Source organism: Lagenorhynchus albirostris, chromosome 13, assembly GCF_949774975.1.
Source record: "Lagenorhynchus albirostris chromosome 13, mLagAlb1.1, whole genome shotgun sequence".
Classification (NCBI taxonomy): domain Eukaryota; kingdom Metazoa; phylum Chordata; class Mammalia; order Artiodactyla; family Delphinidae; genus Lagenorhynchus; species Lagenorhynchus albirostris.
The window spans coordinates 58,462,606-58,484,058 of record NC_083107.1 but is presented as its reverse complement, the minus strand read 5'-3'; the positions used below and the strand labels follow the sequence as shown (position 1 = coordinate 58,484,058).

The following is a 21,453-nucleotide window of genomic DNA, read 5'->3' as shown; positions in this document are numbered from 1 at the left end:
AGCAATTCACACCTATGCTGATCCAGGATCTTTCTATGGCAGCTCCTGCCAGACCCTGGATACCTATTCAGTCCCTTCCACCTTGGTTCTACAGCCATCTAAATGCACCCCTGACTACTACTTTCTTTTGGCTTGCGTCCAAGACTCTACAATACATTGTGCTTATGTCTTGTGTCACAGGAGAAGCATGGAGAAGCTGATGAGCTGACTTCTTCACACCATTTTCCCGCAGGGTTTGTAGCATCTTGGAGGCAGTAGAATTGAGAAAGAGACTCATCAACACCCCTACCAGCCCCTCTTCTTCCCACCACCCACCTGTTCTGGTTTAATTGCTGACTGATCTTCTTAAGTAATTCAGTGAAAGCATCTCAGAAATGCTTGGGATTTGTCTCAGGTAGAAGTAGCCCAGTATTAATATTAAAAAGACTTTCAATTGTATGTAGCTTTAGATCTTAAAATTATTCTCTCACAGTAATTATCTAATTTAATCTTTTCAACAATCCCATGAACTAGGTATCATTATTAACATTTTTTTAGATAAGGAAATGGAGACCCAAAGAAGTAACTTGCCCAAGTTAAGACACCTGGTCAGTGAAAAAATATAGGCCTGAAACCCAGGTCTTGCAAGCAGGTTGTAAGTAAGTAAATAAGAGCCCAGATTCTGCTGTCTGACTTGAGTTCAAATCCTGACTCTGCTACACATTAGATGTGTGACCCAGTGAAGATTACTTAACTTCACTGTGCCTTGATTTCCTTATTTGTTAATTGGAGTAACAATGGCATATATCTAACTGGGTTATGGTAAAAATTAAATGAGAAAATAATGTAAAGGACTTTGTGCTTGGCAATAGGAAGCGCTCAATAACTGTTAGCTTTCCCAAATCCAGCCAGCATGCACATTCCACTATAGCACAGCAGGCAATGTAACAGGAGGGGCCACTAGGCCAGGCTTGATCATAAACATCCCCTCACTTCCAGCCTTGGTGCCTGACCTTCTCACCATTGGTCTGACTCCTTTGGGTTATAAGGCATTGCCTATAGACAGTAATTGTTAGAATGGCTCCATTACTTCAGAGATCTAATTAGTAGATCCTTCTAATTTTTCAGATGGAATTATGTTCAAATTCAACTCGAACAGGAGCAATAGTGACTATTATTTTCCCTTGGTGTGATGGCCAAAGAGAACAGCAAGTTTGACTTTTCAGTTTGTAATTAAATTGGCCATTTGCATCATTTTGATTAAATGGCTACCAAACTCTCACAACAGATCAAGGCAAGGTACAGAAGAGACGAAACAACTTTTCATTCTAACTATGCAATGCTGCTTCCTTTTTTCCTCCATCCAGAACGTCCTGAAGTTCACAGAGCAGGAACACCCTGACTATTACCTACTTCTTGTGTGTGTTCAACGCCTGCGAGTATTTATCTCACACTACACCCTGCTGTTTCAGTGCAATGAGGATTTGCTTATTCAGAAACGGAAAAAACTCAAGAAGTAAGGTTCTGACGGTGCAGTCTAGAGGGGTGATCAAAGGTTTCTGAGAACAGGGATACAGACGGTCAATGTGAGTGTCTGTCACAAGTAACCACACTGAATGTAAAGCGGCTGAAATGCAGTGATGGAGGCGGAAGAGAAGAGAGAGCAGGGGAGGGAAGAGAGGTGACCAGGTTGGCTACAGGAGGGAGGTACTTACTACCTGGTGGAAATTAATTTAGAAAAATAAGCACTTTTACTCTAATGCTTATGCAGACCTTCTATTATCTCATGTTGCTAACCACCTCAAAAATAGCTGTTTCACTAAACTTGCCAGGTTTAAAGTTGCAGTTTAAAGGCCAGAATGTGATTTCTTTCATTAATTCAAGAAATATTTACTGAGCACTTATTGAATATCAGGCACTGTTCAGCAAACTGAATATACTGCAAAGAACAAAACAGACAAACATCTTTGCCACGTGGAGCTTACTTTCTAGACCTGGGTAGCCAGTTAATAAATAAGTTAGATGGTTTAAGTGCTATGGATAAAAATAAAACAAATAAGGGAGGGGGTGGTGGTTGAAAGGATTTCACACTAAGAGGAAACAGGAAGGACCGATTAAGGAAAATCTGGGCTTATGAGGGAACAGAAGCAACTCATAACAAAGCTTCCTAATAACCTGGAATTCCTTCAACCTCATCCCAATCCAATGAGGAAAACAGAGTCATTTCTGTGCGTGCTTTACACCAGTGAAACATGCTGTGTCCCAAACCAGGGCTCCTCTAATTCTCCTTATACTCCCCTTACCCCCAAACTCAATTCAGCCAATTAATCAGCATCCCTACTCCTACCCAGCATCCAGCTTGCACTATTATGTAAGCAACCTGGTTTGTAGAGAGCCCTGGAGAGACCGAGAACTTCACAGCTGAGCTTCATCTGAGAAATAGTCTGCCTTTCTTGGTATAATGTGTGTATTCAGAGAGCTGATTTCCCACTGTAGACCCTGAGAATAATTACCTCCATTCCATTAGGTCATCCATGGCGAAGCTGTACAAAGGGCTGGCTTCCCAGTGTGCAAATGCCGGGCAAGATGCTTCTCCCACTGCAGGCCCCGAGGCTGTCCGTGACAGTGGGATCCACTCCGAAGAGATGCTGCAACCCTACTCTCCTGCTCCCAGTTCTGGCCCTGCTGTCACGTAAGCACCTGTTGCTGTGGAAAGGTTAATGACAATGCCCTCGCCTCCCAGGGGGCCTGTGTGGGGGTAGCAGGCCAGCCTGTATTAGGAGTATGACCTACAGGACTCCTTCCTCCCTCTTGCCCCATCAGGTCCATATGTGGCAGGCAAGCAGCTGACCCAAAGTTTGGATCCCAGAGGACGGTACTTATGTTAAAGAGCAGGCCTAGAGGCTGGAGGTTACTCCCAACACTTATCACACATAACCACCCTCCACCTACAGCATGAGTCTCTCTGGGTTTGGACAATGACAGAGTGGAAGGGAGTGCTGTAAGATGACAGGAAGGCATTTTACAACCCCACAGAAAGGTGGGAATCCACTTAATGTCTACAAAAGACGTAGTGGAGAAAAAGGTTTCCCAGTCAGGGGTCAGAGGAAGTCTGGGCTCTGAGGATGAGAAATAGGTCAGAGGTGATACAGAAAGAAGGTTGTTTAGCCCTTCCCAATTCTCCTTGAAGCTTCTTCAGAAAGGGACTTCATGACCTCTGTTCTTATGACAGCTTCTCTGAAAGCTGTTCTGGGCAGTGGATGGATTTGACAGTCTCTTAAAGTCACTGCACACAACCCTCTCGCACACGAAGCTGGATTATCATTCAGCCAACTTCTTGATGATCTTTAGGGTAAGGATTAGGCTATTTACATATCTGGAACTCATTTTACCTCTGAAGGATGTCAACTTGGCCACCTTTGAAACTGGGACTTCTGGAAGAATAAGGGAAACCAAAACTCAAAATTCCAAACCCCCAATTTACCAAATATAGACAATTCTCATAAAACTAATTCCTTAGACTATAATTTCTACTTTGGGTTTTATTATCTTAAGGAAAATTTAGAAATCATGCAAGAAGCTACTTTTCTAAAACTACAATGAAGTGAGAGGTAGGCAGTTGAGATTACTTCAATGTTTAATCCCTACAGTTTTTAGAATGCTAATTACAGTCACTGGAAGGAGCAACTGATCAATAACACAAAATAAATCCTGTTTGCTTTCTGCCCTTATCTCTTAAAATTGAGAACATTTGTCAGTGAGAGATGGAAGTGCAAATGTGGAGGCAGAAAGGGAGAAATTTTATCATCATTCTGAAAACCTATGAGACATTCACTTTTCTATAAATAGAGCCCAGGATGATTTTCTTACTATAGAGAAAATCCTGGAAGTCCTATAAGGAGAGAACTCCTTACAGAAAAAAATACCTTTCCTGAGTGGGGAGTGGGAGACAGGAAGTGGAATTTTAGTTTGTGGATCACTTCAGCTCTTAGAACAGTGACAGAACTCTCTACTTTGAAGTGAGACAAATACAGCCAAAAAAAGAAATCCCTAGAGATTATATCCAGACTGAAGAAGATGGCTGCCGTTGCACTCTGTGCTAGAAACATAACCAGAAAAAAACCCAACAAGAGTCTTCCAAGTTAAAAGGGAATTCAAGTCAATATTTCATTTTACTATTTTTTTCACCTCTGTCAATGTGAGACCTAATTTTCATCTTAAGACCACCAGAGAAAGATACTCAGTGTTAGCATTTACAACTGCATTCTTTATGCATTTCTGTGGTAGAACTAAGTATGAATAAATAAACTAGCACAACCAGTTTGGGTCAGTGTGTAGTAGTCCACTCACATCTGTCTGGCAATTAATTCCAGCAGAACTGGCAAACCACATCCAATCTGATGGGTATTCTATCCAAGCATCCAATGTTATTCTTTATCCATGATTAACCAAAAAAACCCTGCATGAAATTGGGCATATTCAAAGTGACAGCCTTTTCATTTCAGTAATGTTTTTTTGGGTGGAAGTTTGAGATGACTTATATAGCATGCTTTATAGCCACAAGGAATTTTTAGTTTATTATGAAAATTTCAAACATACAGAAAAGTAAAATGGACACTAAACCCCACACACCAACATTCAGATTCAACGGTTATCAAGATTGTACTCCACTTACTTCATCTGGGAATTAATTCTTAAGCATTAAGATCCACGAGTTGAACACAAGTTGTTTCCATGATTTTACATGACTCTGCTAGGGCAAGAAAGGGAGAGAAGAGAGAAAAGAGGTGCCTTGGGGCCTTGACAAGTGGTGGGAAGGGTCGGAGATTCCACATGGGGAATGATGAGCATCCTTGGCCTACCAGCCATCTCTGCGCAGTGCCTCTGGGCTCAGACGGGTACTTCCGGCATCCCCTTCACAGATGGTCATTTTCACTCTCCCACTTGGGGGACCAGGGCTCGTGGGGACTCCTTAATCTGAGAAGCCTGTGGCGCGTGGTAGGTAACACACGTAGGCGGCTGGGAGGGACGGAGAGGAGGGAGTCGGCAGTTTGCACCTAAGCGGTATCCGGCGGGCAGTGTGTTGGTCCCGGCCTTGCGCTGCTCGGTGAGAGGCGTGCGCTAACAAACCGTAAGCACACTTGTTTTGTATTCTCTTTCCCCTTTAAAGACATTTGATGCCCCCAGTGAAGAAAAGCCAACAACAGCAAAGCTTGATGGAGAGCATGCAGCCCGGAAAGCCCAGTGACTGGGAGATAGAGGGCAGAAAGCACGAGAGGCCTGAGAGCCTCCTGGCGCCGGGGCAGTTCTGTGCCGCCGAGCAGGACGTGAAGGCGCTCGCTGGGCCCCTGCAGGCCATCCCGGAGATGGACTTCGAGCCCTCTCCGGCCGAGCAGCTGGGCAACGTGGAGCGCTCCCTGCGCGCCCCGGCCGAGCTCCTGCCCGACGCCCGCGGCTACGTGCCCGCGGCCTACGACGAGTTCGAATACGGCGGCGAGATCTTCGCGCTGCCCGCGCCCTACGACGAGGAGCCCTTCCAGGCGCCGGCCCTCTTCGAGAACTGCTCGCCCGCCTCTTCCGAGTCCAGCCTGGACATCTGCTTCCTGCGGCCCGTCAGCTTCGCCGTGGAGGCCGAACGGCCCGAGCACCCGCTGCAGCCCCTGCCCAAGAGCGCGACGTCTCCGGCGGGCAGCAGCAGCGCCTACAAGCTGGAGGCGGCGACGCATGCGCACGGCAAGGCCAAGCCGCTGAGCCGCTCGCTCAAGGAGTTCCCGCGCGCGCCGCCCCCCGAGGGCGCGGCCCCGCGCCTCTACAGCACGCGCAGCAGCAGCGGCGGCCGCGCGCCGCTCAAGGCCGAGCGCGCTGCGCAGCCGCACGGCTCGGCCTCCTCCGCCCGTGGCGCGCCCAGAACCTTCTTTCCCCAACAGAGGTCCCAAAGCGAAAAGCAGACCTATTTGGAAGTAAGGAGGGTAAAGTAAAACCGACCCCAAACCCACAGCGCTGGCAGCCCCGGGCCTAGATCTCCAGGGTGCAGCCTGGGCTCACCTAGCGTGGAGGGGAAGCAGGCTGGCCAGGCGGGGGCGCAGAGGCCGGGCTGGGCGAGGATGTTGAGGGAGAGCCCGGGTTAAAGGCTTGACTATAAGTGGCCCTCGGAGGAGAGCGTTAGCGCCCACTCTGCAGTGCTAGGACACAGGAGCATGCCTACCTATATATGTAGGACGACCAAAAGACTAGGACTCCTAGTAGACCTGATTAAAACGCCCCCCCACCACCCCAAGTGAAAGAGTTAGAGGTGTTCTCTGTCTTGCTGCTTAAGCTGTGGCACCTCCCAGCAGCACTTCACTTGCAGGGCACTGCACGCAAGTCCCAGGCCTGTCTGTTTCTTCCTTTGCCTGTTAGGCGCACCCCTTGTTTACACGTTCAAAATATCGAGCCCTGTGTGCCAGCCAACTGTACTCCCCGACCTGCACCCTTGTTTGTAGCTAGGGAGGAGGCAAGTTGCCCTCTCTCACTGAGGACTCCCTGCAAAATTGACTGCAAAGTTCATTACCGCTTGCTTTCCTTTTGCCTGGAAAAGGGTGTCACCTTACTTGGCAGACTCCAGTGGGACGAGGACAACACAAAATAGTCAAGGAAGCATTGACTCACAAACACCTTCTTTGGCCTCTATATCGATGTTTGGTATTTTGATGTCTAACCTTGGAGTCTGCAAGCCTTGGGAGATTTAAAGAGGTGTTTAAATACACATCCATGAAAGGACTAATAGTTCCTGAGCAAATAATTTCTCTGCACGTGATTGGAACAAAGGCAATTTCTGATTAAACGGAGTAAACAGTGTAGCTTTGACCTGTGCCCCCGTCCTTCCTGTTAAACATTTTAGAAGTGGTGGTTAGGGTTTACAGGGCAACTCTGTATTGATTGATACATCTTGAAAATGACAGTCCAGGACTGCCTTTACCTGCACGACGTATCCCTTGCATCCAGCACTAGGGATCCTTTGCCTAGGTGAGAAAGGGTTTCCCCCAGGAATGAGGGCCCTGCATTCCACCTGTTTCTATTTCCAAGTGAATGGGAAGAGATCGAAGATCATTGACTCCTTTCATTCATTCATTTTTCAGCAAACACTGAGCACCTGCCTCGCACCAGGCTCTGTGTGAAGTGCTGAGGGTTCAAAAATAAACGGCATCCAGTCTCTGCCCTCCAAGGCCACTGGCTTAGCCCAGGGAGGAGACGCATAAACACAGAATTATAATAAACGGTGGAAGCACATGGGAGGGTATTTAAACCCTCCTAAGGTGATGATGGTCAGAGAAGTCTCCTAGATAGTTTGAACGTCTGAATTCAATTTTAAAAGCTGCTTAAAAGTTGGCTAAGTGAAGAGAGGGGTAGGGAAATATGAAAAAAGGCTCATGGGCCTTTTACAAAAACGGCAGGGTGAGTTTTTCTTTGTAAATATTGTCCCAGGTGGGAGTGGTGGACATTAGGCCAGAGGAACATGAAGAGCCTTGGAGCTTGCCGCCCACCTGGACTCCAGAAATCAAAGTCTGTGTCTGCTTCCTGAGAGGGCAGAAACGCCTTAGTGTGCCCAGCTAAGGTTGCTGAGTTTCCCCAGGATTCTCAGATTTCCTTCTGCCTCTGATTTTCAACTCTAAACTTTATAAAATTCTATTAGGTAAAATTTCTTAGACAAATCAAAGTTAGGTGTATGTCAAAGTTTAAAAGTTCATTAACAAGGGAAGTAGAAAGGAAATAATAGTGCCAATTCAAAGAGACTTGGGATGGGCAGAGATATACATACAAAATCTTATAACTAGTATAGTCTAAGCTGCAAAGAATTTTTTTTTTTTTCTTTTTTTCTTTTTTTGCGGTACGCGGGCCTCTCACTGTTGTGGCCTCTCCCGTTGCGGAGCACAGGCTCCGGATGCGCAGGCTCAGTGGCCATGGCTCACGGGCCCAGCCGCTTCGCGGCATGTGGGATCTTCCCGGACCGGGGCACGAACCCGTGTCCCCTGCATCGGCAGGTGGACTCTCAACCACTGCGCCACCAGGGAAGCCCGCAAAGAATGCTTTTATTTCATATATTCATAAAAATGTCTTTTTTTCCCTAGCTGATGTATGAAAAATTGGAAACTCAACAATTGCTAGACAAAAACCATTAATCAGAGCGAGATGTGGTTTTAGTTGCAAAAGATTAACCCTTCAAAAGCCCCATCTTTAAAGATATCAGCTCTTTCCTGCTGAGATGTGCAAAGTTCCTAGGGTTCCAAGTCCTCAGATATACTCTGTGTATCTTCCACCCCTGCCCTCAGAGCCAACCAAACCCTAGTCTTTAGTGTTCTGTCTCTAAGAGTCAAGAAAGAAGACACTATGTTTTAGTGGAAAGAGCACCTGACTGGGTGTCAGGAGATCCTGGTTCTAGTCCTGACTCCGCCGTGTGCGGAGCTGTGTGCTTTTGGACAAGTCATTTGGCTGCTCTGTGCCTCCAGTTTTCTTATCTGTGAAATAAGACAATCTATGCCTACCTCACAGGGTTGCGTGAGGATAAGGCCAAATAAGATAAAGTTTGTGAATATGCTTCGTAAAGTATGGAATGCTATACAAATGCAAGACATTATCAAGATGATTCCACAGAAAGATTTTCCTAAAACTATTAATAGATTTAGTCCTAAAAAGTCCCTAAAAGCCCACTTCTCAAAATATGGTCCTTAGGCTAGTAGTAAATGTATTACTTGGGAGCTTGTTATAAATGCAGGATTTGGGCTCCACCCGTGACCAACTTAATCAGAATCTGCATTTTATCAAGATTCCCAGGTGATTCATATAAACATTAGGTGCAGGTGGGTTGGCACATACCTTAAACTGTTGGTTTTCAAAATCTAAGTGTGCAAAAAGATTTTCTAGGCCTAACTTCAGAGATTCTGGTTCAGATAGTCTGGCTTGGGGCTCAGGAGTTTACATTTAAATAAAGGCCCCAGTTGATCCTGTAGCCCCAGGACCACACTTTCAGAACGCTACACTAAGCCGTTAAGGTGTTGATCTCCGTGGTTTAGTTATGAATCTTCATAGAATCTCAGAGACTCTCTAGATCTGCTACTACAACCCTGAGTTAAGGTCTCAAAGTCAAACCCATATGTTTCCTGAAAAAAATTTGTCCCCACTGTTTGCTCTCTATCAGCAAGCATTCACCGATCCAATTCATGAACGTTTCACGATGGTTTTTGCTTTGACTTCTCGGCTTCTCTTTTTGGTTCAAAGTTAAGTAGCTATTTTAGGTTGCTTTTTAAAAAGAAACTAGAGAGTTCACAAAAGATAGAGGCTTGCTTTTAATTTATTTTAACTTTACACTGTAAATAGCATGGATTAAGAATTGTAAAAGGCATGCGTGCAGGTTGGAAATAGGAGTTGACATTAATTTCTAAATAGATCCGACCTCTCAAAAACTCCTTCCATCATTAATGTCTAAAGTGGAGAATTAGGAACACGAATTTAAACTAGTATGAAAATCAAGAAACTTTTTTATTTTGTAGAAAGAGAAACATAGCCAGGGATATGAGGGGACTACTGCTGGTTTTCCAGCAAGACAATATTGTTGCCAGAAGAAGTTAATCTTCCTTTATTTCCTGATCTTTAATTATTGTTATATCATAACCCTACTCTAGACTATTTGCCTTGATATGTAGAAAATACTTCTACACTCAGCAGAAAATTATCCTCTTTTCAACTACTGGTTTCTTAATTAGCCTAGGTTTGCTTTGGTTGGAATAGGGTGCCCGCCATTAGCCTTTTGGAGTGGGAGAGGAAAGTGACAAGTTAAAAAAATTGTCCCATAGTCAGGATCAATATTAACTTTTGAAAAGAGTAAAAATACACCCCTCTTTTATGTTTTCAGGAGATGCATTTAGAAGACGCCACGAGATTCTGTCCAAAGGAAGAAAGAGAAAGTGAACAAACATCTTTCAGCGATCAAAACCCCAGGCAAGACCAGAAAGGGGGCTTTCGCAGCTCCTTCCGCAAGCTCTTTAAAAAGAAGTGAGTAGCCCTTAGACAAGACAGCATTGTAACTCATTTCCCTGTGGGCTAAGTCTTGAGGTTTTAACAGTAATAAGTATCAAGTAGCCTGGTTTCACACAACTGCTTCAAGCTCAGTGCCTGCACCCAGTAGCCACGATTCCTGCCAGGTGAAGATGTTTCTCATTGTGATCTCGTAGAGTAAAAGCAAACTCAGCTCTGTCCTCTGCTGCTTCTGTCTTTTAGCCCTACTTCCTTGTTCCCAAAGTCGTGTGTTCTGAGAGGAGTGAGCAGAGGAGGTCCCCTAGGAAATCCCCTTTGGCTGGGAGGAGTGGGATCCACCATTGGAGTTGGGTGTAATGGGTGCGCCAGCAGGATCTCCCCACCTGTGGAAAGTTTTCTAAGGCATCACAGCGCTTCTGCCTGTAGGGGCCTATAGTCATCCTGGTTGCTAGTGCATATTTCTGGGGACTTCTGCCAGTGTTTTCCTTAGCAGAAATGATTGAATGGATTTGGCTTGGGTCCTAGTTAAAAAAATCACTTTAATGGAGTTTCCATACTCCATAGGAGGCAAAAACAAGGCCTCTCCCTCCTGTGATCCTTCTAAGATTCTCGGTCCTTGCTGTGTGGAATCACCCACCTGTCATTTCGGTCAGCACTTATTAGCACTGTCTCGCAGACTGGGAGACCATGGCCAAACCCCAGCATGAAATGTGAGAAGAAAGAGCTGAGCGTTAGCATTTGATGGTGGGGGGAGTCTCCAGTCCAGCCATCGCGTGCCTGGAAGATGGCTGTCTCTCTCTCCACTGGTCCTCAGGCCTGTTCCCTCTCCCTTAGAGAGATTTCGCCTGCTACTTAGTTTCTCTTGGAAGAGGAGGTTCTTGAAGTGAGTTTTAAACAGTAAATCTTCCCATTTTAGTGGATGGAAAAGTTAAAGACACTATGGCTGACTTTACAGAGCTGCTGATAAGTGACGAAGCACAGGGAAATCACTTTCTCCTGATTTAGGTAATGGTCATGATGGAAGAATTGGGGGCAGGCCTGGAGTGAGAACTTTTTTTGATGGTTTGTCTAATTCCTCTCTGATAGGGAGGGTAGTACTGAGATTAGTAGGTCTCTGATTGTTGGGCCCACCTGTTGTGACTGGAAGAAGGAGGAAAGGGGGAGAAACTACTGCAGTGAGACAGCCCCACTCCATGAGTCCCCTTACAGTTTTGCTAACGTAGCCCCGTGTGTGCATGACTATTGCTAGATCCGCTTTATTCTGGGGGTAATGAGCTGAGAATTGTTCCCCTCTCTCTAGGATCATAGATTTAGATCTTTCCTGACCCAGTACCTATTGTCAGGTTTTTTTTAAAAAAAAATATTTATTTATTTTGGTTGCTCCGGGTCTTTAGTTGCAGTGTGCACGTGGGATCTGGTTCCCTGACTAGGGATCGAACCTGGGCCGCCTGCATTGGGAGGGAGAGCCCCCTACTGACAGGTTTGACAGGGTGGAGAGAACTGGAGGCAGACAGCTCTCCAGCCTGACCCTGGGATTTAGGCTTCTGAAATCTTCTGAGGGCTCCAAACTCCTAAGGACACTGCTTGAGCCTATCTTTTTATTTTATTTTATTTTATCTATTTATTTATTTAGTTTTGGCTGCGTTGGGTCTTTATTGCTGCCCACAGACTTTCTCTCTAGTTGCGGCGAGCGGGGGCTCTTCTTGGTTGTGGTGCGCGGGCTTCTCATTGCAGTGGTTTCTCTTGCTGTGGAGCACGGGCTCTAGGTGCGTGGGCTTCAGTAGTTATGGCGCACGGGCTCAGTAGTTGTGGCTCGCGGGCTCTAGAGCACAGGCTCAGTAGTTGTGGCACATGGGCTTAGTTGCTCCACGGCATGTGGGATCTTCCCGGACCAGGGCTCGAACCCGTGTCCCCTGGACTGGCAGGCGCATTCTTAACCACTGTGCCACCAGGGAAGCCCTGAGCCTATCTTTTTATTTTTACTTATTTTTAAGCCACAGTACTTCCCAGGAAAACAGCCACTTTTTGCCCAGTGCCATTTATAGTGACTGGGTGTTGTCTGTTAGAAAGCAATGAGTAATGGATCCACCATGGCTCCTTTACAAATTCCCGTTTTTCAGGGATGCAAGAAAACACTCTGCCAGTTACCTGAGGCAGAGGGAGTGGGCTTTTCCTCTCTGTATCCAGTGGGCTTGTCCTCTCTGTATCTAGGAGCAATGGGTAAGAGGAAGAACTTTCTAAAAATGCAGCTGCCTGGAACTGGAGCTAGCTGCCTCACGAGGGAGTGGGTTCTCTTAAGGAGAAGCTAGATGACCCTGGTCAGGGATGCTGTGAAAGGGATTGCCACACTGGGTGGGAGATCATTGTCACTTGAGTGCTTTCTAGTCCTGAGATTTGCTTTATCTGTAGTTTGACTTTGTTGTAGATCAGTCTGGGTGATCACCTCTTTTTAACACCTGAAACAAGAAATTAATGTGGCCTGGGACCTCTAATTTTAAAGACTCACCATGTAGAAGACCAGATTTTGTCTTTCTGTAGCCTCCCCCACCCCTTGGTTCAGTGCTGAGCACGTGCTGTGGACTCTCCAAATTTTCATGTTGGTTAACTGCTTTCAGCCCTCTTGCAGCTTTTTGGGATCCTTTTTAGAGGGCCAGAGTCCTCTTATCCTTTTTCATAGATGAGTGCCTCCTGTATCAATCCAACTGCTGCCACCAATCCTGGTACTGCCTTTGTATTTCAGATTTGAAGTGTTACACGGATGGAAGTAAAGGTGGCGCCACACAGATGGCTGCTCCCTCTGGCAGGCTTTCCTGGCTTTTTAGATCTTGTGTAGAACTGTGAGCACCATCATGTGATGCTTGCTTATCGCCTCGTGTCCAGGGTGCTGCGGTGGGCACTTTGGGGACTTGGCATGGGATAAAGGAGCAGCTCCAGTAGCTTTTCCTGAGTATTTTCATCCAAGAACCATGGAAAGTTTGTTCCATTATGCTGAAGTAGAGACGAAGGGCAGGGAGGCCCCAGTGTAGCACAGAAAGGTCAGTGGCTCTTAACTCAGATGAGAACCCTCGATTTTTCTCATTAATGGAACATCCTTTATTATATGCACGTGCTGTGCGAGATGCTTGTCTAGGAATTGTGAGTGGCTTGGTTGGTCACAGCTGTTAGTAGGAACTTGCACCCTGAAGCCAGGCATGCGGACAGGTACAGGGAGGAACCAGAAAGAAGGAGAATCAGCCCATTCTCCTCCCATGTGTTGGGAGGTCAGGCTGGCAGCAAGCTCTGGGACTTCAAGACGTGGTTCATCCCGGGTACTGGAGTCACGTCAGAGGCTGGCCTCAGAGGCCCAAAAGGGACCAGTGCCAGAAAAGCCATGTGTGTCACATCAGGGGCTCGCTGCCTGCCTCTCCCACGGCCCTCTGGAGGCTCACTCCCGTCTGCGCTGACACACGTTTTGTATCCATAGGGGCTTGTTTGGCTGGTGGGCCCACCCACCCAGAATGCTGCTTCGGGACGAAGCTAGGCATGGAGCCAGATGCAACAGAAAACCTGAGAAAGGGTTCTCTTCCCTCTGAGGCTGGGAGGGCCGAATGCTCCTACCCACAAGAATTCAAAAGGGAGAGTCAAGCTGACATCATAAAACAAAAAAAATCCTGAAAAATGCCCAAGATATTTGGGGAAAAGGATGACGCTCTGATTGTTTCTATCTCGGGCACATTTGTCCTGGGTAGATGCCAGGTCATGTGTCCCTGAGAGCTGCCCAGAATTGGTCAGAATAAAGACTGCCTATCTTAAAGTTGGAAAATGTTAAATGATTTAAAAAATTTTCAATGACGATTCTTAGAAGACAGGAACAGACCTAATGTGATAGACTGATGCTGGACTGAATCCTTGTCCCCCTGCCTTTGAGCAGGACGGTAGGCAGACTATCCCATTCTGCAAGGATCTATCTGGAGGCTTTCAAAAACTTAAATCTAGACTGTCCTGAAGCCTGAGACAGATGCTACTTCATCTTTATACATAAATCTTGCACTTAAGCTAATAAGTAGTCTTGGTTGGGGGTGTGCATGGGGGAAGAAGGGTTACGTAAAACAGCTTAGGGGCAGGGAATGTAGATGCTTTCTCTTTTTATCCTCAACTCTGGGGGGAGTGGAAGACAAAGAGTATGGCTTCCAAATGATTAATTCTGTTTCCTCACCCATTTCTTCCTCTTTAGCACTTTGTAACTCACATGCCTCAGAGTGTCTCCTTCCCAGTCAGCACCCTCCCTCTACCAGTCGCATCAGAATCTCTTATTTTCTTAACCACACACTGCAGAGAGAGCACTTCTGCAGGGCCCCATATGATTGTCAGTGAATCCACTTCGTGTCCTGTCAGCTGTCTTTGCATCTACTCAGCCTTGGCTATGGAACAGACCATGCAATAGAAAGGACTACTAAAGAATCAATTGATAACTTTACCCTCACCTTCTTCTCTGCCTCCTTAGAGCCTATCTCAAGTTCTTTCTCCATTCTTACCCACTTTGGGGTTCTCTCTCATTTACCATTTCACTTCCTTATACAACTTGAAAACTGAAGGAGATGGCTGAAAGGATAACATTTACTTAAACCTGATTACAGATGTTACTCAGTAGGTCACTGGAAATCAGTCACTAAGTTAAGGATCTTCAGTGTTCTAGGTACTGTCATTAGGAGCTTACGATCCAAATGTAAGAGTAACCTAGCTACAAGGTTTAGTACCTAGAACATAGTAACCCCTCTACAGATATACTTTAAATGAACATTCATTTGTCACCCTGTTGATTACCTGGGCCAACCGATTTGGCTGACAGGATGCGTGTTCCCCTGCTCCCTTACTTCTCCATCTGCATGTTCCTAAAGCTTTCAAGGCGGAGTCTTTCCATCAGAAAACCAACCCTTCTTAAGTCAGAGGGTCCTGCAGCACTAATTCCAGCCCTCCTCCCTTCCCCCGCTCCAAACAAACTTTAAGGCTTACCATAGCAAACTGCTACTTGTATGACCCACCCAACTTGTGATTTGTCTTCATCCCTGTCAGTTGAGTGGAAGGAAAGTTAGTGACAGGTCCGTTCTTTCCCGTCAATTATTTGGATGGCTGTGTCGGAATGTACTAGGTGCTGTCCTACCCTTACCCAGCAAGCGTTTGCCTTCCTAGCCCTTTATGTGTTCCCAGTTCTGCCCTGCAGTCAGCCAAAATGGCCCCAGGAACTCAAAAGCCATTTCTGTTTTATTGAGAAAGGGGATAAAAGCAAATACACTAGCTCTTTCTCCTAGATTCTGCAGCTTATGTCTCAGTAATTTAGGTATGCATTACTCGAGAGCCACACCTTTGGAGGAGTCCATGAGTTTAGGTGGCCATATTTCATTAGAAAGAAACCAGTTAAAAATATCTTTAAAAGGATAAAAATGAGCTTTTAGTCATAGCTACAGTAGAATGCTGGATTTTGAAAATGATTAACAAGTTAGTCATTAGTTAATTGTTAGTTAATATCAAGACCTGTGGAGCCATTCACACACCTGCAGACATAGAGAAGGTGGTTTGTGAGAAGAGCAGTTAAAGAAAAAACTAAGCTGAGTTTGTGGACCTTGAAAACTAGACAGGGCGATTTTGGCATTTGTTTCAGAAATGGGAACGCAACTGGTGAAGATTTCTGTGGTCCTTGGGGCTGGTGGTGACATCAAAGCTTTCCCATTTCCAGGTAAACATGAAACAGTTGCATGTTGGAACCATCAAAGTATGACATGTTGGGTTTTGGAGAGATCAGATATAGCTAAGAGGGGAAATGGAAGGTAAAGATTTTAAGTTTTGAGCAATGACCTTCTGATGAGAAACTGTCATTTGGGAAAACAATTAAGAAACACCAGCCAGATTCAAATCTTGCTTCTTACTTCCTGCCCCCCAAACTTTAGGCGTTCTTAGTCTTCTGGATAACAGAAGATATGGGGAAAGAAGGACATGGTCAAAAATCTATCTTCCTAACATTTTGGGTGCAGTGTACTAACCAGGGAAGATCTGAACTGGAGGTAGCTGGGAGTTCTGAGAGAAGGCCTGGAGCTTCAGGGTGGGACCTGTGGAGGTGGTCTCAAGGGAGAGTTCCAGGGGGTCTTCTGCACTGAAAAGGAAGAGGACTTTCACCCCACTCGGCTGTCATCTTATTGAATGAATACCCAGATGTACTCGGGTTGGATAGATAATATGCACTGGGATAAACGGAAAAGTGCTCCTTACTGACCAGATGTAGAGAGTGTGGTAGGCAGCTAGGGTTTCATCTGTGATACCAAATATCAGGGCCAAAAGTAAAAAAATCCAATCAGTCATCAGGCTTCCAGACATCAGGGTTTTAGCCTTTGTGTGGCTCCAACTTCTTCCCTTGAATAATGTAAAGGAGTTTGAACTCTGCCCCATTAATTCAGTAAATGATAGTCGTAATTAACTTATCTAATAGCAACAATGAGGACACTCAAAGCGTATCAGTGATAGTGAAAGAACTTATCTTTCTTTTGTGGATAGTGGAAGCATGCCTGACTCTGCCTTGGCATATGGAGAACGTGCTCAGTTGTGCAGGAGCTTTGGACAAAGAACTTCATGTCTAATGTCACTGTCCTACACCTTGCATGAGGTCTTTTGATATTGGTTCTTAAGTCACTGGGCTAGTTTTACTCATTTTAGCTCAGGGTTTAAGCTAGCCAAAGGGCCCCAGCCTAGTTTATCAGAGGTTATTTCCAGAAAGCCTCCTCCCTCTAGGGACTTCTGACATGAACAAACTGGAGAAGGTGCAGAGCTGGAATGGATTACCCAACTGGCTTAACCAAGAGAAAGGAAGAATACACCCTCGACTGGGGACTCAATTGGACTGTTTTGAGTTGTTGCCTCTTGATTGGGCTTGGTCTCCTATGTGGTGGTTGAGATAATAGAATCTCCCTAATCTGATTACTGTACTAATTTCTGCATTCTACCAAATGTAGCATATATGTGTGGTTGGCTTCAATAAATTTTTCATTTTAAAATGAAAACAAGCAAAAGCAAGAGTTTGTAATGTAACGCCCAAATTAAGTAAAGGCCCTTGATAACCTTGGTTGAGAACAATGAATTCCATCCCTTAAAATTTAAGGGCCTTGCTAATTTGTGGAGTAGTTACTTGATCGAATCAAAATAGGATTTATTGAATTTTCTAAGCCTTTATTCCCCTTTTACAATGTTATTACACAGTTTCTTACACTGACATACACAATTGTCACAACTGTCCCCATAAAGCATTAGAAAGGTAAATTCTTTATGTTCACTGCAAATCTTAGTTACACATTTCCTGAGTCATGAAATTCAGGGGAAGTTAAAAATTATTCCAGATCTAGGAGGCAACTGTTTTACAATTGCAAAACAATTTGGATAGATAAAATATTTGAAAACAATTAAAACCAAATCAACCTGTACTTTATCTGTGTGCTGAGATTTTAGGTCCAGTGGATCAGAATACAGGGAAAAAACTAATGAGAACCCCTCAATGGATCCTTCACCCACCAAACAAGATTTCTTCAGAAACCGACTTGCTCTTGCAAATGACCTTGACCAAGGAACAGCTGTGTAAAACATACTTACAGTTGTATTGTCAAGTGGTAAGATGAGGATAAAAAGCTTGTATATATCTGTGTAGGAATATATATATATATATATATATATTGATGTATAAATCCCTGAGGAAAACTAATATAAATACTTACATATGAAACTATATCAACAGACAAGACATTGAAAAGATGAAGATTAGTCTGTGCTTGAGAGCTTGCTTTTTGAACAACACCTGGGAAAAGGGAAATGAAGACTTTTCACAGCATTACAGAAAAACACAATAAATTTGGAGGAAAATAAACGTTTGTAAGAACAGAAACTTCCACCTTGAGGTCATTCCCCCAGTATAATATTGAGCATGTTCATATTTAACATGGATGTGAATTTTATGCTTCCTAGGCATTTAGCGTATTAATTCATCCCAGTGTTCTCAGACTAATATACACTATGTTAGGGGCCAGTTCTGTCTTGCCATATGTCTTTCAAAAACCCCAAGGCAAACACCTAACATCCCTTAAGGCAAAGGATCAGTTAATAGAATTGTATTTTACATGTACTTTACATGTACTTTACATGTTGCAAATATGAATTTTGTGGAAAATTTGTGCTTAAACCATGACACAGAAGGTTCAAAGCTTAAAGACATATTAATCTCCAAATAGGAAAAGAACCTTAAGAGTAGTATTCCTCTTGTTCTATGGTTATGAAAATCAGTGCAGGGAACAGTGATTTTTCTAGAAACTGGGAGGCCAAAGAAACATTTTCCCTCACGTGGGTTGTGCTGCAGATGGGAACGAATCCAGAGTCGGTGTTTTATTGAGTACTGAGGATTCAAAGATCCACCAGTGATCCTGAGTGTCACACACACTCATGACCATATGGACTGGGAAAAAGCACTGATTTTGTCACCAACATCAGTACTTTAATGGCTTATACACAGTGGTTGCTACAAACACCAAGTCGGAATGAAAAGTCAGCGCTAGCGTTACCTTATTCTATTTTCCAGAAGTAAGTTGTAAAGAAAGGTCTTACAGTGCAGGCAGAGAAATCATTGCAATGAGGCTTGCCTGGCTATGGGGTCAATAAAATGTACTCTCTTTCCACATAGGTATGCCCAATATGGCCCACAACCTTGACATGCCCCAAACATCAGAATCGTAACAGAAAAAAATTAGGTTGAAACAATCTGTCTCTATTTCTCAGCAGTTCTAATTAGGGGCATAGGTTACTATTCATTCAGAATCTTGGTGCTCCAGCTGACTTCTCCAGAGGCTGTTCCTCTAGTGACTACTGTTTGATAAAATAGGGGAAGTTTCACTTGTGTTACAAGTTTTCTTCTCCTTGTCTGACGACTAATTAGGAACCCATCTATTAGCATTTGGAACAGTAGGAGTCTGGAACAGTTACAGGATCACTGCCAACTTTTTGGAGTTTCCAATAATATTTGAAGCCAAGCTTTTCAAATTAATGAACTCCTCTGAAATTAGATTTCTTTCTATTATCAGGCCAAAGATGTTTTGGGGGACAGTGCTTAAAAGCATAGTGTGAAATTGACTGGACATGAAAAGTGAAACAGGAGACATAACCTCTTAAATAAAATGTAAAAAACAAAATTTCTTTCCCCTTCATATTGTTTATCATAAAAATGATGAATTACTGGGATGGTTTCAAAAATATTCACATACATCCCAAAGTTTCATTTTGATAACACCCTTTGAAAAATCTTGATGCTACATCTGTAGCACAACTCAATTTAGTAATATTTTAGGAAAGTAGCCTATAAAACTAGTAATAATTAATGCTGCTACTCTCTGGGTCTCTATCATCTGATATCTGGATTTTTTTCTGGTAGCTTTCTAACTGCCCCCATCAATCCCACACATCTCTTAACATGTGAATATTCCCAAATATTGCTTTGTGTTAAACTCTTTGACTGTTCTTATTTGTCTGTAGTCAAATTCCAAACTCTTTGACTTGACATTCAAGGCTCTCTCTCTCCAGTGCAGCTCCAGGTTTTCTCTCTGGCTACCAGCTCCCTCTTTGCAGTGCTACTGAACTACTGTACCTCAGCTAAGCTGGGCTGTTACTGTTTCCTGGCAAGCCACGCACCTCGCTCAGGCTCACTCTTGCTTCATGTCTTTACTCTGGCCTCCTTCCTCTCTGCTAATGTTCAAGACCCAGTTTAAGCCTCCTCGTCTTTCCGTGGCCTCTAGTGGTGTAACTTGTCTATCTTTTGATCTGTGTGTCTTGTCTTCCCAACAACAATGTAAGTCTCTGCAAGGGCAGGAGCTGTACCGTATCTTTTGAAATTCTTTCCACCTCTAGAATTCTAGGTGCTTAGTAAGCAGTTGATGCCAACATTAATGTTGGTGCTCTAAAATATAGAGGCCACAGAAATTAATTTCTACTCATAATTTGCCAAAGAGTTTCAGGGTTGTCACTTTACTTTCCTGCCTTTCATTTTTCTTTTTTTTTTTAAAGAAAACTATCAATCGCAAAGGAAATAAAATACAGTTGTCTTCAGAAGCCGGTAAAGGCACCACTGCCACTGTCATAGCATCTAGCATTAGAAAACATCTCTCCATTAAAAATAAAAAAGTTTGCTACTCTTTTCTGTGCTGTACTGACCCATTTCATAATCCTTCTAGGTAGTACTGTAAATTGACAGAGGAGCTAGGATATTTAATGATATTTAATGTAATGTTGCACTAGGGATGAAGTCAGGGTGGGAAAGAGCTTTTGGCAATTGATAAAATCTGTTGCCTCCAGTCCTTCCAGAGAAGGAGAGCACAGACAGCTCCTGGAAGTGTTTGAGTGAATAAGCAGAGAGAAGCATTCCACCAAAAGATGAAGTGGCTATTTCTGCACAGGCTGGCAGTGGCCACAGGTCCCTTCTGTGTTCCTGTGGGGTCTGTATGGAACTCCAAGCAAGGATTGTCCTGCTTTTCTGATGCCAGAACTGGGACCTTGGAGAGCTGGGGATTTACGGACGAACACTATGGGGTTCCATGTGGTGGGGTATTTCATCATATGACATAGTTTGCTTGAAATTACAAAGCCTCTTTCTTGCTCAGGGAAAACCCTTTGAACAGTGTTTCTATAGCACCTCGTGTCTGTCATATTCTCTCACCTCCTTCAAGTCTGTACTAATATACTATCTTCCCTATGAGGGCACTTGTGAAAATGCAGATTCCTGGGTACTATTTCAGTCCCACTCTACTGGAATATTTCAGAGTGGGGCCCATGAATCTGCATTTTAAATGCACTCAGGTGATTCTTTGGCCCACTGAATTTTTTGTTTTGTTTTGTTTTGTTTTGCGGTACGCGGGCCTCTCACTGTTGTGGCCTCTCCCGTTGCGGAGCACAGGCTCCAGACGCGCAGGCTCAGCGGCCATGGCTCACAGGCCTAGCTGCTCTGCGGCATGTGGAATCTTCCTGGACCGGGGCACGAACCCGTGTCCCCTGCATCGGCAGGCGGACTCTCAACCACTGCGCCACCAGGGAAGCCCGGCCCACTGAAATTTTAAAGCCACTACTTCTTAGACCAATAAATTGAATGATTTAGTATATAAACCACAGCACTGATTCTAAACATAGATTGAATTTTAGGACAGAATAAAGGATTATACTTACCTTGGGTTACAGAAAACTGATAGTTCATGAAAACCCAAATGATTCTTTTTGAATTATTTAATTTACCATCTGTGACCTTTACTATTATATATAGTAAGATTTTGATTAAAAATATACATATATACATGATCAGTGTTTTTTATAATAAAGTAGTAAAATTGACTATATATTCTACATAATCAATTGCATGCACTTAGAAACATGATAAAATGAATGTCTTAACATTAAGTTGTATAATAAGATTAAGTC

General features: G+C 44.2%; 1 protein-coding gene across 3 annotated transcripts in view; it reads left to right on the top strand.

Moving 5' to 3' along the window:
• The window catches only part of ARHGEF33 (Rho guanine nucleotide exchange factor 33), a 46,880-nt gene extending 29,024 nt beyond the window's left edge, over positions 1-17,856 (top strand). Inside the window, exons 12-17 of one of the 3 annotated variants that reach the window (XM_060168553.1) lie at positions 1,347-1,495; positions 2,507-2,671; positions 5,150-5,948; positions 9,869-10,008; positions 17,461-17,618; positions 17,744-17,839. In XM_060168553.1, coding sequence (XP_060024536.1) covers positions 1,347-1,495; positions 2,507-2,671; positions 5,150-5,948; positions 9,869-10,008; positions 17,461-17,590 — 1,383 coding nt within the window. In that variant the 3' untranslated portion in view covers positions 17,591-17,618; positions 17,744-17,839. Of the gene's footprint in view, positions 1-1,346; positions 1,496-2,506; positions 2,672-5,149; positions 5,949-9,868; positions 10,009-15,628; positions 16,961-17,460 lie in introns of those variants that run through there. The other 2 variants (XM_060168552.1, XM_060168554.1) reach the window with 2 other exon arrangements.
• The last annotated feature ends 3,597 nt before the right edge of the window (positions 17,857-21,453 follow it).